We start from the raw sequence: 26,275 nt of genomic DNA on the forward strand, positions 1-26,275 counted from the left end.
AACAACTACCGTCGCCATGGCAATGTATGTTTTCATTGCCAGTCTTGTTAAGTTTGGATTTTCTTGTGCGGTATGTGATGTAACAGTTAAGATTCTGCTTTTCCTCCCAGGATATTGTGACACGACTTGGCCGCTGGATTGATTTTGACCGTGACTACAAGACACTTTACCCATGGTTCATGGAGTCCATCTGGTGGGTGTTCCGCCAGCTGCATGACAAGGGTCTGGTGTACCGAGGGTTCAAGGTTATGCCTTACTCCACCGCCTGCAGTACTCCACTCTCCAACTTTGAATCCAACCAGAACTACAAGGACGTACAGGACCCAGCTGGTTTGTTTGTTTGTTTATTGAGATCTCCATTAGTATGGAAGTTCACTCCATACTATTCTTCCTGGAGTCCAGCAACATAAAATGAAATTACAATAATAATAATAATAATAATGATAATTGCTTTTAGCAATAATAATAAATAAAACATACAAATCATACTGAAATTATAACAAACTTGAAACAGAATCAATCATAGAGGAAAAAAAAGTGAATTGGACTTTCCAATCAATTATACAAAATTGAAGTACCAAAACAGTAAACAAATATTTGAACTGACATAAATAATAACAAAAAATATGAATAACAAATGAATCAATATACACTCAACAAAATATGATTCCTTGTGAGAGAACCAGTCAGAGCTGTGTGTCCAGTACTGAAAGTATGATGATTGTGTGAAGTAAAGACACATGAAGGGCAACCTTCCTACATGCAGGAGATGGGAGGATGTATGATAATGTGCATTGTTAGGACTGGTGCATGACGAAATAGATTCAAATTCAGATTTTATTGTCTTCGTCAGAAGGACTATGAAATTGTCTCGCCGGAGTGTGGGGAACTGCGGATTTTGCGATATAACTCTGGAAGGCATGATTCGACGTCCATGATTTTTGGCAGGCAGATTACCGCTGTTAAGCCCGAAGTCAAGTACAAGTTTTGGCTTCGTGGGGGTCCGTGCGTCACGTTAGTGCACCTTTTGTGTTTGTGGCTTGTTAGCAAGATAACTCAAGTATTTGTAAAATGTTGATTATAATTCTTGGTGTGGTGCTTACTATTGTCGGGACCAAGGTTAAGTTCGTTACTGAGCTTCGTGGGGGTTTCGTTGTGACTACAGGGGGCATTTTGTTAATTTTTCTTGTGACCAGGATAACTTTTGTATGTGTGGATGGAAGTTAATGAAATTTGATAGGCATATTACTGTCGTGGTCTCCAAGATTGAGTTCAAAGATGAGAGTCGTGGAGGTCGTTATGTCCCCGTAATAGGACCTTTTGTGTTTAGAAATCCCCCACCTACATCTGCTTGGAGACAGCCGACAGCTGGATATAGCCGGGGAACCCCATAATGGGATGGGATCAAATGACGTTACATTGAGGGATTGTACTATAACTTCAGCAGGGGGAGGATAGGTTGGACATATGTCAGGTTATTTTCTACGGCCACACCAAGTAATTGCTATGGATGACGTCCACTGGAGACCTTAAATCTAATTACCTTAAATTTAAGGCAAGCGCGCAATAAAAACACGAAGGGCCGAAAAACGAGATGCCTAGATTTGGAATATACTAACTGTAGAAGTACAAATGTTAGGACACAAAGAACACAAGAAACAAGTCTTCTATTTGTCATAAAGACAAATTAACAAAACAGCAGTAGTCACCCTGTTCTGATTCTTTCCTTTATAACATCTTCTCTTATTATATTTTGCGGCGCTGTCGTGACACTTTCAACACAGTAAGAATTTCTTGAACGTTTTTTTTCCAGTAACAGTCCAAACTCAAATAATGTAGGGGGGGGGGCTAACACGGGTGACGACGCATCTGTATAATCTGCGGCAAACCGTTTCAGGGTGTTCTGTACCATAAAAATAGTACAGAGATTCTTTTGTTAGACCAAATTGATTATTAAAAAGATTGAAGAATACGCATGTTAATTTCTCTAGAACGATGTACCTCTGACGAAGACATGAGATCTCCGACCTCTAGTTACCAATGACATAGCAGGTACAATATAAGATCAACACATGAATTGCGTCATTGCTTACAGATCTGCCTTTAAAATCCAAGTATAAAATTCATAATACATGATAAAATACAATTCTAAAAGTCATATCAGGAATAAGATATAAAGGGATATCAGGTAATCTATTTACAAAATGTTTCTGGTGATAGCTGCAGACACGTACATGTACATGTATGAGCGTGTGTTACAGGTCAGCTCAAACAAACTCAGTGCTAGGATTACAAGTACGAGAAGTTTTAACAAGAAGCCATAGGCGACAATTCTCCGTGAAGTATTATATATTGCAACAAAAAGAAGTAGCCATTGGCGACAATTCTCTGTGAAGTGTGATAAATCGAACAAAGAAAAATTGTTTAAACGCGCGTCGGCTCAGTCATCTTAAGACGCAACAACCAATCAGAGATGCGAAATGCCGACACGTGACGCGGGATTTGCATACAGTCTAAACAACGGGGAAGGGTGCGCGATGCCCGAAATATTTTTGCGTCAATATTCAGCGCCGTGTTTCAAGAGATTAATACCGGGAAACAATTTCTTTTCTTGTTTTGAACGCATAAACATGCATTTACGCTAATGTAGTATGATTCAGGGTTACTTTTTTTTTACCTGCCATGGCCAGATTATCTAAAGATGTGTGTATTGTGTGTACAATCTACAGAAAGAGAAATGTACATCAGGTCCGATCATCCGATTTTCACGTTTCGGTTTTTTGGACTCGGTTCATGAACGTATTTTGGTTTGGCTCCTGGAATGTGCTCCCGGGACTGTCTACAGGGAACACTCGCACATTCGCGGTGTATCAGGACAGCGCGACTGGTCGGCATTAGCGCAGTCCCTGCAATTAGTAACAGTTGCACATCAATCCGGCCGAAAGCATGATTGTGTAACACAGGCTACTTCTTCATATACCGGCTCATACTACAAGACGCCTTTACAACTAGCAAATCATAAAATTACCCGATCTACTAGTATGTGCGGTTTACCAGCCCCAGACCACATCCGACCACGAGGCAGAACACATTGATGGGTTACTCAAAAATATTGTCCATGTTTACAAAGAGCTGCTCCACTAACACTATGGAGCGGCCCAACCCAAAAACATTGGCAGAGAAGCGGCCAGCATGCTCGTTGCTAGGACGACCGGCCAGTTGCTACGTGACTAAATACACGCCGCCACTAGGTCGCCACAGCCGACCAGTTCTAAATCGATAGGATTACGTCATAGGTATTTACATTTCGTAATGCTGACCACTGACCACCCCACATTTCCGTCCCCATCAGCCTGACCGCGACTTACAACTACTGGTCACATAAACCATAAACGGACGAAAACATTTCAACGACATGGGGATGTTTCGAAAATAAGCATTTACTCCAATATCAAAACAGCTACGGTAAAAATAAAAAGACGTGCATCATCCCGGACATAATGCCACACCACATGCGAAATTACACAGAAATGCGACGTACGGAAGAATGCGTTTTGGCTGCGAACATCTTCCAAAAAACTTGCCATCTCTTAACCACGGGCAAAAACATCTGGAACCACTTATCAAAACCACCCCGTATCTGCATGAAGTTCCACCCCCCACTGCTATTCCAAACAACGCGTTTTTCTGGACCATTCCAATTCGCCTCGTAATTGTAGGGGTGCGTCTGCAATATTACATTGACCACGGCAAAAATACACATTCGTGCATCAACACGGGCATGCCCGCAGACGGCCTATAAAATTGCGTGCCGATTGCACAAAGAGAACCCAGTGTTTTGACTGCGAACACGAAAAACCAGCCATTCACAACACTTCGTCCGGAGGTCCTGACCTCCTTCACGGAGTAACAATGTGATCTATGCACTAGAGTAAATTAGCCCCTAAATACAACTATAGAGAGCTAGTTGTCAATAGCATAGAGCAGTCTTAAGGATCTTGGAATGAAGGACATGGCATGTCTTTTACTTTTGCTGATCACTGTTCGGTGCCGACGTCCCCTACGGATACTGTAGTGACTGTCTGACGGGCTGGTTATAAATGCCCAGAGGGGAGAAGTGTTATCCTGAAGGATGTTGTCAAGTGTTCTCAGATCTTCTCAGGGTAGTTCTGTCCCGTCTACTTGCTAGCGTAGGGAGTGAGTCAGCAGATACTCTCATCTGTCAAATACTCTCATCTGTCAAATAAACACACCGGCAGGTCTATCCACTGGTACGTTATTATTTTGGATGATACATTTAATAATTTTTCAAAATCAGGGCAAAGTCAACAGAGTTTCATGGGGCAAACAATTTTTTCTGTGTACAGATAGTTCGGAAAGCCAGGTTGCCCAGTGAAAGTGAGTTTCCTTGGATAACTATAGTAGATGTCCCAAGCGAAAGTGGTCCTTTATTGCTTCCAAACCCTGGCGGTGTAGTGAAGATCATTGAGAAGTTCCATCCTTAGTCAAGTTGTTTTAATGTGCCTATAAGGCCACATCAATTTAATTTCTTGGTTAACGGATTTTTCTAGAAAAATGATGGAGCGGGCGGGCGAAAAAAAAATAAAATAAAAACATGCCTAGGCATCCTATTATGGCCCAAAATGGTACAATAGGAGCCATGAAGTCAACACACCAGGCTGGTTCAAAATTTAAACAAGGAATTCTTAACTTTTAATGATACCATTGAAAGATAAAATAACTGTAACAACTAGGATGAAAAGGACTGTTGTTCAGGGCAAAATATGAGCATTTTGCAGTTGATTCTGAATTTTTCTTTTTATTTGCAAATGAGAAAAAAATGAAGCGGTGAATCCGTTAACCAAGAAGTTAAATTGGTGTGGCCTAAACATAAAAATTCATCATTTAAATCAATCACTCTTTTATTTCTATTTCACCCTCAATTTTCTCTTTAAAGGTAATCTTTTTCCATGTTTGCTTCATTGTATTATGCATCTCTGAGTCTGATTGCCTTCCTTTCATTCTGTACATGTCAGTGATTGTGAACTTCCCTCTGGATGATGACCCTGGTGTGTGCATGATTGCCTGGACCACCACACCCTGGACCCTCCCCAGCAACATGGCCTTGTGTGTCAACCCACAGCTGGATTATGTCAAGGTCAAAGGTAAGACCTGCACTAAAGACATAAACACCTGTCTGTGTCAGTTCATCATGGTCTAGTCGCAAAGCCATAAGAAGATTAACTCAACACTTTGCACTAAAGAATGTAGTGACTCCCGCCAGGCCTCTGGAGCAGCAACACAGTTGAAGGACTAACCATTGAATATTCCATTCCACTTCTGGGGTTGCTCTGGGACTGGCATTGGCAGATAAATAAGAGCATGGGCTAGCCCCCAACTTTTACCCATTCACTCCAGATACAGTGTTCGAAATACCCGGTAGCGCACTATAAATTGCAACCCGATTTCCTTGTGTGCTGGTTTGCACCTGGACTCGGGTAGGCACCTCACAACCTGAAAATACATGTATGTACCGCTGAACTCAAAGGTGCAAACACTCTCTGTGCAGACGGCACCAGGTGGCTCTCACGTGAGCTGAGACAGGGCTAGATGTTTGTGTTGCAGCATTTATCTCCAGAAATATGGCAATACACTGGCACGTAAATTTGTTTCAAGCACCGCACGTGCCGGGCAACTGGGCGGTATGCAAATCTTGCATGATGTGTCCACGTTACGCGCCTATGATTGGTTGTTGCTTCAGCTGCGGGCACCGGGCAGTAACACAAAGGTGCGGGGACGCGCACGTAAACAATTTTTCTTTGTTGGAAAATATGCACTCAAACACTGCTTTCCACAGCTGTATAGCCACATTTAGTGAAAATATGCATAATTCAAAGAACCTTTGGCGCTTTATGGTGCCTTTCCACATAATTTTGTGCTCAATCAAAAGATAAAGCTCAGGTTTGTGAAATTCAATGAACAATTTTATCCGACAACAGTTGATTTTATGTTATCTACTGTACTGTACAGTGCTGTACCAGCTGCAGGACATTGTTCCTGCAGTTACTGCTTAGGCGTTCTAGCCTCCACCAGGCCTTCGAGGGTACTGATCATAGAGTTTGGCAAAAAAGGGGAAGAAAAATGGCTCAGTTTCTGCCCTCGAAGCGGGGGCAAATGAACTCTACAGTGAGCAAACTCCCCTGGCTGATTGTTCCCATATGTGGCTAAATGTTGCTGTTGAACCTGCATTGTTAGACTGGTAGAGACTATGGAACATGCAGGGTGCTGCAGTTTACATTGTGTTAATACTGTCTCTTTTGGTTCTGTGCTCTCTCCCATTAAAAATGTGAACCTACATTTGTATACATCAGATTAAAGCCCAAATTTAAGCTGTATTTATCAACATGAACCCTATTTCATTTTTTGTTGATGATATATATTTTTTTCTGGCCTGAATACATACATGTTTGTACACGTGGTCTGTCTGCCAGACTAAGGCCTCATTCATGATTCAAATGTGTTCCGGTTTGGCCACGATCCGATTCGAAATGGAATATATTTTTGCGTCCGTGATTCAAAACTTGCACCTACACTGGAAATGGTTTCACACCTCTAATTCACTTGCATTTCATATGTATATCACAATTTCTTTGAACATTTCCTGGGAACTCAGCTCGTAAGGCGGAGAGTTTACACCTGTTCGGGCGAGTGGTCGCTCGTTCCCGACTCATATCCTCCCCATAGGCTGTGCCCCGGATGTATCTGGCGCAAACCTCCACGGTCCGCCACCCCAACGCCTCCGTTGGGCTACCACTCGCCCTCACGCCCAGAGTAGGTTCTGGTGCACACCATCCAATTTCCTCTGGATCTCCTGATTTCCCCAAGTCAATATCAGAACTCCTGTTTCCTCAGTCGACCAGTAATTAAAACTCAATGTCAAGTACGATTCAAGTAGAATTTTCTGCAGTACAAGCCACTGCGCCGGCCTCGTACCCGGGTGTACAGCGTCGAACCAAAACGATTCGCATCCACGCGTTCATGATTACAATTCTACGAATGCGAATCGTTATGTATCGTTTCAGACCACCTCACGAGGTGGTTCAAAATAAATTGCAATGGAACCGGTTTGGAGCGTTCATGTTCCCAAATGAATCGATATATTTTTTTAAATGGAATCAATTCGTAACAGATATCCAATCATGAACGGGGCCTAAGACAAGACTGGAGTCAGCCAGGGGAGGTTCCTCTGCAGGAGAGAAATGCCCCAGTATGATGATGATGATGATGTCTCTGTACAAGTCAGACTTTTTAGCCATATACAGTACTGATGATATAGGCACAGTTACATTGACCATATAGAAGAGGATCTCTTGGTATCCTGTGATCATAAAATTATTTGAAGAATGTCGTATGTACATGAACACCAGTGACCAAGATACACATATACTGTCATGTATATGTAATATAACAAGGTGCAATTTTGGCCATGTTCCCACAGATAACACCACTGATAAGGTGTACATCATGATGGAGGCCAGGCTGGAGGCACTGTTCAAGAAAGCTGAGGAGTACACCATCCTGGACAGGTGCTGCAGCTCAATCGCCTGCTGCTCATAGCATGTGTGCAGCTTTAGGGCCTTTCCAGAAATATTCACACAACCATAAATGGATTTTTTGCCACCCTAATTTTAATAAGTACTTGGTTCCTGGATGTTGTGAAGAAGTGGAGAATGTTTTAAGTATCGCTTATGAGAGAGAAACATTTACAAAGTTAGATATAATGTTAGATATATAGGTAGACAGATATAGATATATAGAGATAGATACATGTAGATAGATAGGATTGTATTAAAGATTGTATGTGTAATGTATGTTATAATATATACTATGTTTGATAATGAACTTTTTTTTTCCTTACCTATTACAGGTTCAAAGGATCTACCCTGTTTGGAAAGGGTTACAAACCATTGTTCCCTTATTTCAGTGAGGTATGTCAAATCATTTTGATGTATGCTTTGGCATTTAACTGCATGTACAATGTGCAAATTTACAATGTACCCTGACAAAGTGGCCCACCCTGACATCCTTAGGACACCCCAAATCTGATCTAAATATCTGATGATGTTTATGTTTATGTTTATTAGGAATCTCCATTAGTAATACAATGTTTGTTTACTAGTCTTCCTGGAGTCCTTTAACATTACATTTGAAACATGAAATATAATCAACTAGAATTCCGAGATCTCATACCTCCATGAAATATGATCTTGATATGTAAATGTAAATTTCTTCTTTAATTGTGCAAATGACCTCTGCATTAACATGATATATGCATCGTGATGTATGTTAACTTTTGATTAACTTACAGATGTCCCTAGTATGACATTCTCATCATTCACCATTACAAAATCATATAATTTTCGCATTAATTATGCAAATTAGGTCATTTGCATAATTAGTATCTGTTGAAGTTCCGTCTGCCATAGGTTACATACATTACATGTATGTAAGTAGTATAATGTAAAACACTGTAATTATAGAATTTCCTCATTAATTATGCAAATAAAGTCCTCATTTGCATAATTTGCATTTAATTATGTACATCTCTCTCTCAGCTACCTACACACCAAAAATAATGAAAATATGTTGTTCCTGTCTGGACTTATTGGCTCTTAAACATTTCGCCAGAAAGTGCCCTGCAGTTCCAGAACAAGCCGCTAGGGGGGCCAAACTCATATGACTTCTTCCCAAGCACGAGAGCTACCTTCCATCAAAATTTCATGACCCTAGCATGTCCAGATCGCGAGATATCAAAACCGGAAGTTGCGCTGCAGTACCAAGGGAAGCCACTAGGGGGACCAAAATCTAATCATTTCTAGTTTTCGTCACACCCTACCAACACACCAAGTATGAAACCAATCCATCCAGGCGTTCTTGAGTTATCTTGTTGACCAACAGACAGATAAACGCAACTGAAAATATAACCTCCATGACACATTTCATGGAGGTAATTACAAAGTTAACTTACATGTAATAGCTACAATTACAACATGTATTTACAACAACATCAGCTTAGATAACAGTATAACAATAGCAATCTTAACACAATCTACCCGTAGGCCTACTTGCTTATATGTACAACAATTAAAGCTAGCTTAAATTACATACTTAAAATACAGTGGAGAGGTCAGAGGTCCCTATTTACACCATGTACATTACCACCATGTGTCGAGACGCATGTGGTTGTACTTGTTACTCCATACTTTGATATTGTCTTTAAATGTGCGTTCGCTTTCTGATGTTATATCGAATGGTAGGTTGTTGTATGTTTTTATGCTTCTATATACAAATGTTCTGGTTTTAGCTTTAATTTTGGGTTTGTCTAGGTAACGCCTCTCTTTGTGCAAGTCTTGTACGGTGTCTGTGTGTGGATGATGAACAGAAGAAGTTCTAGATATACAGTCATGTAATTGAACACTTTTGAGCAGGCAAGAATTATTCATCTAGAAGACTGACCTTGAAAAAGTATCAAGGCCAATGGGATTTACAGACTCAAATGTGAGAAACCAAGTAGCTGACTAGTCAGACGCTAAAAGGAAGGTACAGACAATATTGCAGACATAGCAATAACAGCTACATTTGTACTCTTCTACCATTTTCACTACCAATAACACAACCAGGGGCACTCTTTCAACCTCAGTCTCACATCCTGGACTGCCTAACTATGCTGGTTTGAACGGAGGGTGACAGCAATTCTGCTATTGTACTTTTTACAGTCTACAGAATTGTCACAAACTACATGTACACCTGAAAGCTGACAAAAATTGATATGCACATAGATGTAGATGTACACCCAAAATCAAACAAGGAAATCATGTCTTGTTTCATGACACTTTTTTCAAAGCTTGGTAACAACTTCTGTGGTGGTGTCCAAATTGTATTAATTTTTTTACACGTCTGTCCCAAAGCGCAAGAAGTCAGGAGCATTTCGCATCTTTGTTGATGGTTATGTCACCACGGAGACGGGTACTGGAGTGGTCCACCAGGCGCCGTACTTTGGAGAGGTAAGGATGGCTGTTATCAACAATCACCATGCGAAGTTAGGCCACACTTGCACTAGCAAAAAATGACCTGTTGATGAAGAAATAGATTTTGTAAACAGACGTTTTGAACTCAGTGCCAGAGTAGAGATCGTCTGCATCACTTACTGTGCTGAGTAAGGTAGATTCTAGTAGATTATAGGAGGTCTGGGGTCATGGGCCATTTACATGATGTACCCTCTCTATGGTCACCACTGATGGTGATAGCTTTGCTCTGAGGCCACACCAATTTAATTTCTTGGTTAACGGATTTTTATAGAAAAATAATGGAGCGGGCGGGCGAAAAAAATAAAAAAATAAAAACAGGCCTAGGCATCCAAAATGGTACAATAGGAGCCATGAAGTCAACACACCAGGCTGGTTCAAAATTTATACAATGAATTTTGAACTTTTAATGATACCACTACATTGAAAGATGGAATGACTGTAACAGGTAGTAAGAAAAGGACTGCTTTCAACTGTTCAGGGCAAAATATGAGCATTTTGGAGTTGATTCTAAATTTTTATTTTTTTTTTGCAAATCAGAAAAAATGAAGCGGTGAATCCGTTAACCAAGAAATTAAATTGGTGTGGCCTGAGTAGCACTATGTGATACCCCTGAACAGGAAATGTTACACAATGCTGTTGCAAGTTGAGTGTTGAACAATGCCTTTTCTTGCCATGAAAGTCAAGTAAAAATATGGCAGTCATGGGAGTAAAAATATGGGAGTCATTTCTATGGTTGACTCTTCTATACATGTGTACATTTATTATATCTTGAGTGCCTCTAACCTCTATGAAATCAAACCAGCACAGGAGTGTGGAGACCCCAGACCTCCATGCTCTTGTGTGATGGTGACTGTGGTCTCTTCTCATTTGCTATCATGTCTACAAGTTTTCTTTAATGTGTTAAGAAACAGCAACAGCTGTCAAGGGGGTTATGTAATGAAAAACACCTAGTATGAAAACATCAGGTGCTACAAGATGTACATGTGTAGAGGTAATTAGATACTTTCTCCCTCTGGGACAGACAACTCATCCAAATCCAACATGACCTCAGGGTCATGTGGAAACACAGACACACACACGAACACACACACACGAACACACACACACGAACACACACACACACACACACAACCAAAAACATCACCTCCAATTTTCATGTACGTAACAAACCAAACCGACAGCAGCAAATCCCTCTATTTTGCAGGATGATTACAGAGTTTGCCTGGCCAATGGTGTCATCTCTCGAGATGGCTCGGTAGTCTGCCCTGTAGATGCCAGTGGCTACTTTACAGAAGAAGTTACTGACTTTAAGGGACAGTATGTCAAGGTAAGAGTTGATAGGTAAAAAGTCTCATACATGTATGTAAAATTGATGCTGCTTCTTGGAGATAATAAGCACATGCAGGCTATGTACTTTGGACTATCCACTGTTCTGGGTAAATTCTGGATTCCATTTCTTCAGGAAGCTGACAAGAACATCATCCATTGGCTGAAACAACATGGCCGACTTGTGAACCAGGGGACTTATGTGCATAGCTACCCTTTCTGTTGGCGCTCAGAAACACCACTCATCTACAAAGCAGTGCCTGGTTGGTTTGTGCGTGTAGAGCCCCTTGTTGAGAAACTGCTGGACAACAACAGTCAGTGTTACTGGTAAGGTTTACTAGTGAGTTTGTGATATGCTGGTTTTGAAACACTCGAAAGCTAGGTCTTCGTCACCATTTCAGGTTGCATACATACATGTACATGTAGGGCTGCGTACCTTAAGAAAACAAATACTGTACATATAATGAGCTTTAAAGGTACTGGTAAATATTAAGTCAAGGTTGGTTCACTCTGGACAACTACCATCTCAGTCCAGTTAAGTCCCCATACCCCTGGTCAACTAGACCTATCCCCCATGTCATGAAATGTGGTGAAGCCATGCTGAATTTGCTCCAAAGCAAATGTGGGCCTTTGTAGTTCTTCTCTGTCTCTGTTTTGGTTCCAGAGTCTTGTAGGAGTAATGCTTTACCCACAGGCATGTTGTCAAATACCTCCTCTTGAGACATTAAAATTCACCAGGGCTCCAATTCTCACCAACGTAGGGGAGAGTGTGGCAGTCGTGGAAAACTAAATGGGATGGGACCCAGGGTATTAAATCTACCACCTTTTTGATGACTTTTTCTCCAGGGTTCCGGCATTTGTGAAGGAGAAGCGATTTGCCAACTGGCTCCGTGATGCTCATGACTGGGCCATCTCTCGCAACCGTTACTGGGGCACGCCCATCCCGCTCTGGGTCAGCGATGACTATGAGGAGGTCAGACACAGGCTCAGTAGTTTGAAGTGGCTACAGCGTGGATACTTGGATACTTAAATTACCTTTCACACAAAGTAGTCAATACAGTTTGTATGTAACTAATCTTCCAGAAGTTTTAAAATCAAGTGTCTTGGTTTGATTATGTATTCTTGCTGGAATCATCAAAACTAGAGTAGTTTTGTAAAATGTGAGAAATCTATGACTGCATGATGTATAATCATCAGTTTTAACTCATGGATATTAAAATATCCATAGCTATCATTATTTCTATACTTTCCTATGATGAGAGCTAATGTTGTGATTGTTGTTTTATTCAGGTTGTTGTTGTTGGATCTGTGGAGGAGCTTTACAGGTTGTCTGGTGTCAAGGTGACAGATCTCCACAGAGAAAGGTTGGCATTTTAAAGTTACAAATTTACTCTCAGTATCAGCACAGAAAAGATGGTTTGAAATCAGAATTGTTGATATTAAGGCCACACCAATTTAATTTGTTGGTTCTCTGATTTTTTCAGAAAAAATATGAAGCGACAGGGCGAAAAAAAATAAAAATAAAAACGGGTCTAGGCATCCTATTATAGGCTTAAATGCTACAAAATGAGCCATGAAGTCAACACAAAAGGCTGGGTTAAAATTTAAACATTGAATTTTGAACTTTTAATCAAACCACTGCAATGATAGATGGGAAAACTGTAACAACTAGGAAGAAAAGGACTTTCCTCAACTGTTGGGGGGGGGGCAAAACATGAGCATTTTTCAGTTGATTCAGGACCAGAATCAAATTTTTTTTTTTGCAAATCAGAAAAAGCGAAGAGGCGAATCCGAGAACCAACAATTAAATTGGTGTGGCCTAAATACAAAACTGTATGGCAGAAATAACAGTAGTAGTACGTGAATATCCTAATAGTACTTGGAAACTTTGTGCATGAGTGAAGGCTAGTTTGCTTTAAGGGTATGTTTAGTTTTGTTGTGATTCAATTCAGTTCAAGTTGATATTAAAGAAAATTGTGGGGTCTAAGCCACGTGGTCCTGCCTGTGATGATGATCATTGTAGCTCGTAGTGGAGTTTGTTGGTGAGATGTTCATTGTTAGAGCAGTCTGGCATCTGTATTGTTACATTGTAATCCTGATGACTGAGTTTCTCTCAGTGTGGACCATGTGACCATCCCTCACCCGAGGGAAAGGCGTGCTGCGCAGAGTGCCTGAGGTGTTTGACTGCTGGTTTGAAAGTGGAAGGTAAGATCATGTCTACAGCAGAGATAACAGTAGTGCTTAAATTAATGAGACAGTGTTTTCTGTGCATTGTGATTATCATACAGTTACAGTACTTTCAGAACAGTCGGATTTAAGAGAGAAATGCAATATATATTCCATGTACTATAATTATAATTATAATTTTGCTCTCTTTTGACTCAAGACAGCGTCATTTAAAAGTAAAATCATATTGCACGTATTCTGCCTTCAGACAAGTGTTTCTCTACTTGTTGCTTCAGACTTACATTGTAGGTGGCAGTTCAGTTCAGTCCACTTGTATTGCACACCAATATTGTTAAGGTATACATTCGGTCAAACTTATTTCAAGACTTAGTAACGTTACATGTATGAAGGGAGGTGGCCTACAAAATGTAAATAGAGAAAAACAACAAGAAATACACAATTTGTGTGGACATCATGCTTTAGGATACATTGTGTATGAAGTTGTTTTTATGTTAACACCAAAACCTGAGAAATAATATGAAGATAAGGCCACACCAATTTAATTTCTTGGTTAACGGATTCGCCCGCTTCGTTTCTTTCTGATTTGAAAAAAAAAATTATTCAGAATCAACTGCAAAATGCTCATATTTTGCCCTGAACAATTGAAAACAGTCCTTTTCATCCTAGTTGTTTCAGTTATTCCATCTTTCATGCAGTGGTATCATTAAAAGTTCAAAATTCATTGTTTAAATTTTGAACTAGTCTGGTGTGTTGACTTCATGGCTCCTATCGAACCATTTTGGGCCATAATAGGATGCCCAGGCCTGTTTTTATTTGTTATTTTTTTCGCCCGCCCGCTCCATTATTTTTCTAGAAAAATCCATTAACCAAGAAATTAAATTGGTGTGGCCTAAGATACAGCACTGCAACATGCTTGAGGGGGGGGGAATAGAAAAAATGACGGACAGTCAAGGCCGCATTACAGGTGAATCAGCAAGCATGCAGATAACATATTAGCCCAGGCCCGGTATTCAATATTCAAGGGGGCACAACTTTGTCAGTTCATCCTCTATCACTGCACAAGCATCACAAAACATCAACCTTCTGTGACTGCTTCTCCTTGCCTGTTACGAACTGTAACATGTTAATATGAACAACAAGTGCTATTCAACTTTCAGTGCCATCAAATACTATGATATCTTTTCCTTGTAAATCTGCTGACAGAGAGAAGCTGATTGACCAGCAGATNCGCTGGATGGAGCTGATCCATCGCGCTTCTTAACTCTTGGGCTGGGTCTTCTACCCTTGCCAGCTAGTGAGTTTACTATTTTCCAGGTGGTGTTGTAGTCACCCTTCTTGTCAGCCTCTTGGAGGTTTTCCAACTGCTGATGGAGGTGGCCTACAAAATGTAAATAGAGAAAAAACAACAAGAAATACACAATTTGTGTGGACATCATGCTTTAGGATACATTGTGTATGAAGTTGTTTTTATGTTAACACCAAAAACCTGAGAAATAATATGAAGATAAGGCCACACCAATTTAATTTCTTGGTTAACGGATTCGCCCGCTTCGTTTCTTTCTGATTGAAAAAAAAAAAAATTCAGAATCAACTGCAAAATGCTCATATTTTGCCCTGAACAATTGAAAACAGTCCTTTTCATCCTAGTTGTTTCAGTTATTCCATCTTTCAATGCAGTGGTATCATTAAAAGTTCAAAATGCATTGAACTAGTCTGGTGTGTTGACTTCATGGCTCCTATCATACCATTTTGGGCCATAATACATGTAGGATGCCTAGGCCTGTTTTTATTTTTTTTGCCCGCCCGCTCCATTATATTTCCAGAAAAATCCATTAACCAAGAAATTAAATAGGTGTGGCCTAAAGCAAATTTCCCAGGAAATAAATGCCGTGCCTAGCATCATGTTGGCCTGCTTCCATGGGCAAAGGTCGATTCTGCCGAATTTAATTTTAGGCCAGACTGACTTGATTCTGAGGATGACATTCTCAGGACTTCCCAAACTGATGCAAAAAACAACACGTCTCAATTTAAAATCTAAGGTGCTATTAAACATAACAAACATGTTAACAATCATGTTTTAAAAGAAAGAAGTCATTTACATGTATTCTGACTTCAGTTTCAGAGGGCACCAGTCCCAGGAAAACATTGCAAGATAGGAAGAAATTATCCACTGACTGTTGCATGCTGTTTATTCTCTTTAGTCCCTCTGTTCTTAGTTGACGGGTATAACTCTGTTCTTTGTTGACGGGTATAACTCTGTTCTTTGTTGACGGCTTAAGCAAGTCCCTTAATGTTTACCTCTTTGGGGAAAAAAATTGGGACCAAGAAAAAGTAGTAACCGTTGTTATGGCCAGTTGGCCTCTAGAGGTGGTGGCTTGGGCAAGTTTGACTATAGTCTTGATAATGTTTTTTTTTGTCCTTGTCAGCATGCCCTACGCCCAAAATCACTACCCCTTTGAGAACAAAAAAGAATTTGAGGACAGCTTTCCTGCAGACTTCATTGCTGAGGGAATCGACCAGACAAGAGGATGGTATGTCAACTCTGCCTTAAACTTAGTCATGGGTACATACACAGAAACACACAGTTCACTCTTTATGAAGGTGCCTTAAAACGCTGTAGTTTAGGTTGTGCAGGACAAAAGTGACAAAAGGCATCTGAGGGTCCTACAATGGAGTTTTAGTTAACATTTCTGCATTGTTAACATTGTTGCAAATTGAAATTATATACTAACACGGCTGAAATGTGTAAGAGTTAAAGACAGATTCATCTTTAAAGCAATTTATTAAAAGTGATATTTTAACCCCACCCCCCAAATTGTCCTCTGACATTGTGTACATGTAAGTGGAGTTGCAATAGGTCGTGCTGGATTCTGCTCATACTGTTGTCTTGTTAATTAACAGGTTCTATACTCTGCTGGTCCTGTCAACAGCATTGTTTGGGAAGCCACCATTCAAGAATCTCATAGTGAATGGGCTGGTGCTGGCTTCGTGAGTCAAACTTGTCAAATTTAGATGTTGTCTGTATGCTGTCCTCACAAAGAAGGTTATGTTTTTGGTATAGAAATTGTATGTTTGCATGTGGGTGTGTTTGTGTGTTAGTGAGTGTGTGTGTGTGAGTTAGTTAGTTTGTGAGTGAGTGAGCAAGTGAGTGTGTGTGTTTGTGTATGAGCAGTGTTCAAAATACCCGGTTGCGCAACATGATTTTCTTTTGCATTGAAGAGACAGATAATTGAGATATCATAAAATGTCGAACTTGTATAAATGATAATTTGTAAATATTCCATTTAGAACTAGAGGTCGGAGATCTCATGTCTTCGTCAGAGGTACATCGTTCTAGAGAAATGAACATGCGTGTTTTTTTACTCTTTCTAATAATCAATTTGGTCTAAAGAACAAAAGAATCGCTGTACTCTTTTTATGGTACAGAACACCCTGAAACGGTTTGCCGCAGATGCGTCGTCACCCGTGTTATTTGATTTTGGACTGTTACTGGAAAAAAAACTTTCAAGAAATTCTTACTGTGTTGAAAGTGTCACGACAGTGTCACAAAATATAATAAGAGAAGATGTTATAAAGGAAAGAATCAGAACAGGGCGACTACTGCTGTTTTGTTAATTTATCTTTATGACAAATAGAAGACTTGTTTCTTGTTACACTGCGTTCTTTTATTCAATTTGTGTCCTAACATTTGTATTTCTACAGTTAGTAGATTCCAAATCTAGGCATCTCGTTTTTCGGCCCTTCGTGTTTTTATTGCGCTTTTGCCTTAAATTTAAGGTAATTAAATTTAAGGTCTCCAGTGGACGCCATCCATAGTAATTACTTGGTGTGGCCGTAGAAAATAACCTGACACATGTCCAACCTATCCTCCCCCTGCTGAAGTTATAGTACAATCCCTCAATGTAACGTCATTTGATCCCATCCCATTATGGGGTTCCCGGCTATATCCAGCTGTCGGCTGTCTCCAAGCAGATGTTGGTGGGGGTTTTCTACACACAAAAGGTCCGCTACAGTGACAACGGAACCCCCCACGAAGCCCATTAACGAACTTAATCTTGGTCTCAACAATAGCAAGTTNACACTGCGTTCTTTTATTCAATTTGTGTCCTAACATTTGTATTTCTACAGTTAGTAGATTCCAAATCTAGGCATCTCGTTTTTCGGCCCTTCGTGTTTTTATTGCGCTTTTGCCTTAAATTTAAGGTAATTAAATTTAAGGTCTCCAGTGGACGCCATCCATAGTAATTACTTGGTGTGGCCGTAGAAAATAACCTGACACATGTCCAACCTATCCTCCCCCTGCTGAAGTTATAGTACAATCCCTCAATGTAACGTCATTTGATCCCATCCCATTATGGGGTTCCCGGCTATATCCAGCTGTCGGCTGTCTCCAAGCAGATGTTGGTGGGGGTTTTCTACACACAAAAGGTCCGCTACAGTGACAACGGAACCCCCCACGAAGCCCATTAACGAACTTAATCTTGGTCTCAACAATAGCAAGTTGCCTCCAAAAAATTATAAACATCAATTTACATATACTCGAGTTATTTTGCTAACAAGCCACAAACACAAAAGGTGCACTAACGTGACGCACGGACCCCCCACGAAGCCGAAACTTGCACTTGACTTCGGCCTTAACAACGGTAATCTGCCTGCCAAAAATCATGGACGTCGAATCATGCCTGCCAGAGTTATATTGCTAAATCCGCAGTCCCCACAATGCGGCGAGACAATTTCATAGTCCTTCTGACGAAGACAATAATAATAAGACAATAGTTAGTTCAATATTATCAGTTCAGCTGTGGCTGCAAATTAATTTAATAGATGAACATCAGCGCAAACCATTCATTCAATCAATCATTCATTCATTCTTTCATTCCAGAGATGGACAGAAGATGAGCAAGCGTAAGAAGAACTACCCTGACCCCATGGACGTGGTGCATAAGTATGGAGCAGATGCGCTGCGCCTGTACCTGATTAACTCCCCGGTGGTGCGTGCAGACAGCCTGAGGTTTAAGGAGGAGGGTGTGAGAGATGTACTGAAGGATGTGTTCCTCCCGTGGTACAACGCCTACCGCTTCCTCATTCAAAATGTCATCAGGCTGGAGAAGGTCAGAGTCAAGCTTGCAGATCTCTTCACAGTCTCTACTTGAAAATAGCCATACTTCAAAATAATGTTCTTCCATCACATTTACCAAAGTCAGAGGGAAGAAACAAAATTTAGATACTACATAAACATCACTGACAAAATGGATTGACTTTGTGCTGACTTCTAAAACTGTTTTACCATGTCATGCATGTTCATTGTGTTTTGTTCAATCTCTACCAAGTTACAGACTTTTATTATTCGTTTATATTTGACAGGAGGATGGTCTGACATTTGTGTACAATGCAGACACTGTGTTGTCATCAGATAACATCATGGACCGCTGGATCTTATCCTTCACACAGTCTCTCATCCAGTTTGTGACACAGGAGATGGCAGGTCAGGATTCAGCATTCAACAGTGACCAATATGTGCAGTTACCTTTTGTCTTTGTGCACTTGCAATTTAATTTGTTGGTTCTCGAATGTTGTCAGAAAAAAATATGAAATGACGGAAAAACAAACATTCCAAGGCACCCCATGATAACACAAATGTTATGGTATAATTCGTGGTGTGGTGAAACAGTATTGCTTTCTCTCGAGTTTCTTCTTTGCCTTCTCCTCTTACTTACTTTAAGAGAGGGGTGAAAATGCCCTGGATTGATGATGATAATGAACAGTCAATGCTGTTGGTTTCTTGCAGCATATCGTCTGTACACTGTTGTTCCACGGCTGGTCAAGTTTGTGGACATGCTGACCAACTGGTATGTGCGCTTCAACAGGAAGAGGCTCAAAGTGAGTATCAACAGATACCAACTATCAGTGACCAGTGTAGAGCAAAGGATTTTTTTAAAGAATGTTAGTCACTAAATGTTAAAGTGACCTACCTAAAGTGAATTAAGTAAAATAAAATTGGTTTCCAAGAAACCTTTTAAACAACATAATGATTCAATTTGTAATTTCTTTCATTGATGTCATGAAATTTCCTCTGTCATTATCATCTAAACATTTTTGAAAACACCTATGCGATTTTTAAAGTCAATTGTCCAAGAACACACTAAAAGAACAACTTAAAAAACGTCTGCTCTGTGGTGGGAATAATTAGCATTGGTCATGATATCACAGAGCTGATTAACTTGTCTTAACTACAACTTATGGGAATAGCATATATTAGACATTTGGATTTCCCATATTTTTAGAAGGAAACATAATTCATGAACAGAACTCAACAACCCATTTTTCACTTCTCGTGAAAAATTTCCAGCATTAAGGAGAAACTTATGTGTTGCATGTCAGCATTTGTAGCATCTGTGGTCTGCCCTTGTGCGTTTGTTATCCTCCATTTACATTGTCCACACATGTTTCAAAAAGAGAGAAGAGATCCTGTAGACAGATCCTGTAGATACATCATGTAGATAGAGACGTAGCGCAGAAATGTAACACCTGTTTCTTCTATACTTGTACCCAAGTTATCTAACTTAGTGCATTTTGGCTCATGTACATGTAGAGCGTGAATATGCAATAAAGTTCATTGTCAATGTCATTGTTGTACCATCTCAGTTGGCATAGTACCAGGAAACTGACTGTCCAATTTTTCTCAATCTCATTCTCAGTCCTGTGAAATAAGGAGGTAAATGTTGTAACATACTCAGTGTACGTTTGTAGGGCTTGTCATCTCATGCAGTATATGCTGAAGAAAAGCTTTTGTAGTGGCTTCTGAGTACAATGAAGAAATTCTTGTCAAGATTGTTGTGTACAATGTACATGTACATGTATGTTGTTTCCAGGGAGATGGGGGCACAGAAGACTGTCTGCGAGCACTGGAGACTCTGTTCAGTGTTCTGTTTTCCATGACTCAAGTTATGGTGAGTTTATCATCAATTTATTACACACGTCATGCTTGACAGTGCACACGCCCATCTTCCCTGATAGGGGCTTTGTGGGTAGGTTAGTGCGTGGCAACAAAGTGACAAAAGAGTTTTGAGGGTTCTGGCTTGAGTTATATGATCTCTGGAATTAAGTGAATTACATTAATCAGTACATGTACAGTTATGTACCTGAACACTGAAAACGTTACATGATGAAGATACAAAAAGTTGCCTTTGATTCCTTTTGATGGGAAGTAATAGCTCTAGCATACATGTAGTTATGTTCTACATGTATTGCTATGGTAAAGAGAAAATATTGAGTGCATAATTATGTTATTTTCTCCTCCAGGCCCCATTCATCCCCTTCCTAACAGAACAGATGTACCAGAATCTGCGTCACTTGCTGGACCCGGCCCTCACAAAGAAACAGAATGTGGACAGTGTGCACTATCTCATGCTACCAAAGCCAAGGTGAAAACTTTAATCCCACAGTTGGCTAATTAAAGTCCCCACGTGTCTCTTTCTGTATTTCTGCATTTTAAACATACATGTCAGTGTTCAAAATACCAGTCTGAGACCACACCAATTTAATTTCTTGGTTAACGGATTCACCGCTTAATTTTTTCTGATTTGGAAATAAAAATAAATATTCAGAATCAACTGCAAAATGCTCATATTTTGCCCTGAACAGTTGAAAACAGTCCTTTTCATCCTAGTTGTTTCAGTTATTCCATCTTTCAATGCAATGGTATCATTAAAAGTTCAAAATTCATTGTTTAAATTTTGAACCAGCCTGGTGTGTTGACTTCATGGCTCCTATCGAACCATTTTGGGCCATAATAGGATGCCCAGGCCTGTTTTTATTTGTTATTTTTTTCGCCCGCCCGCTCCATTATTTTTCTAGAAAAATCCATTAACCAAGAAATTAAATTGGTGTGGCCTAAGATACAGCACTGCAACATGCTTGAGGGGGGGGGGAATAGAAAAAATGGAGCTATGTAAGCGTGCTGAGTGACACGCTATAACGTGGCTTTGACGTGCACAGGAACACACCATGACGGCAGTCATAGGGTGCTATATGGGGCACCAAGAACGGCTGTCTTTACTGTATCTATATCAACAAATTATGTGGACAGGTAGTAATAGCCCACTCAAAAAAATAGTTCAAGAATCATATTTTGTAGTGGTTGAGTTTTTATGACTGGCTGAGTTTACGAAAACATCGAATCATCGGCAAGTTCGTGCATCGCCCGTCGCTGACCGGCCGATCGCNGGCGCGGCGCGCAGTTTATACAGCTATTTTAGTTACTCCAGACAAGGAAAAACACAAACTATTACTGGAGATACTACAAAAGAAAGTGCAGATTAGGACATGTAGTGTTCCTTCCTTTATTTGTAGAATGGATGGCTGAACGAGTCCCGCGATCGGCCGGTCAGCGACGGGCGATGCACGAACTTGCCGATGATTCGATGTTTTCGTAAACTCAGCCAGTCATAAAAACTCAACCACTACAAAATATGATTCTTGAACTATTTTTTTGAGTGGGCTATTACTACCTGTCCACATAATTTGTTGATATAGATACAGTAAAGACAGCCGTTCTTGGTGCCCCATATAGCACCCTATGACTGCCGTCATGGTGTGTTCCCTGTGCACGTCAAAGCCACGTTATAGCGTGTCACTCAGCACGCTTACATACCTGAAAAATGACGGACAGTCAAGGCCGCATTACAGGTGAATCAGCAAGCATGCAGATAACATATTAGCCCAGGCCTGGTATTCAATATTCAAGGGGGCACAACTTTGTCAGTTCATCCTCTATCACTGCACAAGCATCACAAAACATCAACCTTCTGTGACTGCTTCTCCTTGCCTGTTACGAACTGTAACATGTTAATATGAACAACAAGTGCTATTCAACTTTCAGTGCCATCAAATACTATGATATCTTTTCCTTGTAAATCTGCTGACAGAGAGAAGCTGATTGACCAGCAGATAGAGAGATCTGTGTCCAGGATGCAGTCAGTGATAGAAGTTTCCAGAGTCATCAGGGACAGGAAAACCATCCCAGTCAAGGTTTGACTTTTCTTCACCATTAACTTTTACTTCTGTGTCCATCCTGCTGTTTTGTTCATATTGCATAATACATGTAGGTAAGCTGTCTCAATGTATAACACACCACAATGTTACATGTAGAATGGCGACTAAGGCATGTTTTGGAAAGGCTTGGGAAAACAACATGATGGTAGTCTTTTGTTATTAGGACTACGTTTATTTTATGATCTGCAATTTTTTAGCAATGTCATATTTTGACTGCCGAATTGAACTGCAAAGTTTGGGTTTTACACACCTCACCTGGCTGTGGAATGGCTCCGCTCCTTTGGGAGTGAAGATGGCCTGAAGATGGGAAAACAGGAGGCAGGTCGACCAATCAGACTCACTTATCATTACGTAAACAGCTTCACTTTCGAAGAAACATCATGACAGTTTTCTTGATAATTTGAGCTTTTTCAAAGAACGGTACTAGTGTAACATCTGTGTCTATAATATCCCTATAGTCCATAATATGGCCACCTTGAGAAACAGTGTGCTTTAAGATGTTTTTACTGCAACATACTCTAGGTATGTACATTTGAGGTGTGCAGGAGTGCATACCAAAAGTATGTTGCAGTAAAAATATCTTCAAGCACACTTTTTCTCAAGGTGGCGATATTATGGACCCTGGTGATATTATGGACACAGATGTTACTGATATGTGAACAAACATGTCATTGACAAAAGAGCCAATTTTAATAAGTGGCATTCGTTTTTACTAAGAAAATGCAGTACCTACAAACTTAATCTGTCTAACCATGGAAAGATATATCTATTCTTACTGTACTAATATTAGCCTTTACAATGTCCAATTTACTCAGCATCCAACAAGTAGTGGCAGCTTATAACTTCTGACAAACATGATATAGACTGTCCATACTTTGTAGAATCAGATGGAACATTGTAATGTAAATAATTATGCATGTGTCTGGGCCAATATGTCAAAATGATAGAATTTGTGCAACTTTCAACAAACTCGAGGTTGTACAGTATTGTACATGCATCCAGACATATCTCTGTACCTCATATCTCTCAAGCTTTGGATGCCCCCATTACCTAAAACATTGATACGGACACCACAATACAGGTATGTATGTTACTATGCATAGTTTTACTCCACTAAGTGTTGCTCTCTTGTGTACTCCAGTACCCTCTGAAGGAGCTGGTAGTGATCCACCAGGACCAGCAGTGTTTGGATGATGTCCAGTCACTGGAGAGCTACATCCTGGAGGTCAGGACTGCTGTGTATGATAAAAGTGTAGAAACTGTTGGGGAAATATGGTAAAATCTTGGAATGGCAGGATTTTTTGCAAATTTTTAAACACTAATGAGGCTTAGCTCAGTGTCTTGGTAATAATGTCCAATTTTGTGCTAACTTAAGGCCACACCAATTTAATTTGTTGGTTCTCTGATTTTTTCAGAAAAAATATGAAACAACAGGGCAAAAAAAATAAAAACAGGTCTAGGCATGCTATAGCCCCAAATGCTATGAAAGGAGCCATGAAGTCAACACAAAAGGCTTGGTTTAAACAATGAATTTTGAACTTCTAATCAAACCATTAAGGAAGTATAGTAACTAATAATAGTAAATAAAAAAAATATCCATTGATAGATGGAAAAACTGTAACAATTAGGAAGAAAAAGACTTTCCTCAACTATTGGGGGCAAAATATGAGTATTTTTTGGTTAAGAACCAGAATCTTTGTTGTTTTTTTTTTGCAAATCAGAAAAAAAATGAAGAGGTGAATCCAACAACCAACAAGTTAAATTGATGTGGCCTAACGTTTGAATCATTGCATTATCCATTAGACATATGCAACAGACTGGAAAACCTTGTTCTAACCTTTCAACCAATACAGAAGGCAAAAGGTTACCAGGGAAAAGGTCTGCTAGTCTGACTGTTGTGCTCTATTTGATTTGATTTGATTTGTATTTATTAGGTATTGACAAACAAGTACAATACTCGTGGGCCTCAGGCAGCGGGGGCTGGTGTTGTGGCCCACACACAAAACAATCACAAGCACACAAACAAGACACACATTTAAACCTAGTATAAGTATATAAAAATAAGTATAAGGGTACTAAAAACAGCATAGATTAGAATACTAGTATATCAGTCCATTTAGTACTAGATACAGTTCATGCGGTTTCTAGCCGCCAGAATGTTCTCGTGTCTGGGGCCACGTCTCCGGGTCAACTGGTGCTTCTGCTGTGTGAGCAGGGTGGGCCCGACACATGTTCTTAAATATAGTGATGCTGCGGGCCTCTCTAACAGACTGAGGCAGCTGATTCCACAGCCGTGACGCATAAGGCAGAAAGCTGGCCTGGTACGTCTGTGTACGGCACCGAGGTAAGTGCAGGTGCGTTGCGTTCCGCAGCTGAACACGTGTGACCCTTTGGTCTCCTCGTGTGGTGGGGATTAGTGGCTGGAGGTGAGGGGGGACTAGTCCGTTCACCAGTTTGTACATCAGAACCATGGAATGGAACTGCCTCCTGGTGGACAGACTGTCCCATTCTAACTCCTGCATGACGACACTTGATGGTGTACGTCTCAAGGCTCCGGTGATGAGGCAGCCGGCCTGGTAATGCACTCTCTCCAACATCTTGCTGGATGAGCAGGACAAGTCCCCGAGCAGTACGGTGGCGTACTCCAGTTTTGGTCTGACTATTGTGTTGTACGCCATTTCAAGTGCCTCCCGGGATAGCTTGCTTTGGAGTTTCCATAGGAAGCCCAGGGTTCGCCTGGCCTTACTGGTTGTAATCTGAACATGTTCGGTCCAGCGTAAGGTTTGATGGATGGTTGTTCCCAGGTGGGTGTAGAACGGCACTTGTTCAACTTCCTGCCCTGCGATGTATATGGGAGGAAGCTGCACCTTGCTTCTAGGGGACTTGATGCAAAGTACTTTGCATTTATCTGGGTGAAGTTGGAGACCCCAGTCGAGGGACCAGGTAGATACCAGCTCGAGGTCGATGTTAGTTGTTCTGGCCACTACCTGGGCGGTTGGTCCAGACTTGGAGAGCGAGGTGTCGTCAGCAAAACAGTTGATATTGGAGGAGCAGGGGAGTTCTTTTATGTCGTTGATGAACACAAGGAACAGTAGCGGGCCTAAGATGCTTCCTTGTGGCACGCCAGCCTGCGTGCTTCCCCAAGTAGATGCAACGACCTTGCTGACCTTGCTGACCTTGATGAAGAGAGTTGTGATTCTGAAAATTTAACCTTCTGTTCAAACGATTCTTTCCATCCAACCCACAATTCCACTCCAATCCGACAAAAGAAACAAGACAAAAACAAAAATCGACCTCTGCGGATACTTAATGTAAATTTCCAGTCAATACGTGGGAAAGTGCCTGAATTGGACCACCTTATCCAGAGTCTCAGACCTGATATCATTCTCGGTACGGAAACATGGCTAGAAACACCCGGAATAAATTCTGCTGAGATTTTCCCCCCTGGCTACTCCAAGGTCTATAGAAAGGACAGAAACAAGTATGGCGGGGGCGTTCTCGTTGCTTTGTCAGATCTTCTGGATGCTACAATGGAGACCAGTCTCGACAGAAACTGTGAGATTGTGTGGGCAAAAGTGAAGCTCAGAGGAAAAAGGGACTTGCTGATTGGTAGCTACTAT

General features: G+C 40.6%; 1 protein-coding gene across 1 annotated transcript in view; it reads left to right on the forward strand.

Moving 5' to 3' along the window:
• The window catches only part of LOC109470000 (isoleucine--tRNA ligase, cytoplasmic-like), a 57,134-nt gene that overhangs the window by 7,941 nt on the left and 22,918 nt on the right, over positions 1-26,275 (forward strand). The window contains 19 exon segments of the mRNA XM_019768776.1: positions 5,037-5,165; positions 7,499-7,586; positions 7,928-7,988; positions 9,969-10,064; positions 11,293-11,415; positions 11,551-11,741; positions 12,261-12,387; positions 12,705-12,778; positions 13,532-13,558; positions 13,560-13,619; positions 16,028-16,132; positions 16,503-16,589; positions 18,484-18,712; positions 18,966-19,086; positions 19,390-19,481; positions 20,474-20,551; positions 20,904-21,025; positions 22,529-22,631; positions 23,797-23,880. Coding sequence (XP_019624335.1) covers positions 5,037-5,165; positions 7,499-7,586; positions 7,928-7,988; positions 9,969-10,064; positions 11,293-11,415; positions 11,551-11,741; positions 12,261-12,387; positions 12,705-12,778; positions 13,532-13,558; positions 13,560-13,619; positions 16,028-16,132; positions 16,503-16,589; positions 18,484-18,712; positions 18,966-19,086; positions 19,390-19,481; positions 20,474-20,551; positions 20,904-21,025; positions 22,529-22,631; positions 23,797-23,880 — 1,997 coding nt within the window.

This window comes from Branchiostoma belcheri, unplaced genomic scaffold (assembly GCF_001625305.1).
Source record: "Branchiostoma belcheri isolate BF01 breed outbred unplaced genomic scaffold, Haploidv18h27 scaffold215, whole genome shotgun sequence".
Classification (NCBI taxonomy): domain Eukaryota; kingdom Metazoa; phylum Chordata; class Leptocardii; order Amphioxiformes; family Branchiostomatidae; genus Branchiostoma; species Branchiostoma belcheri.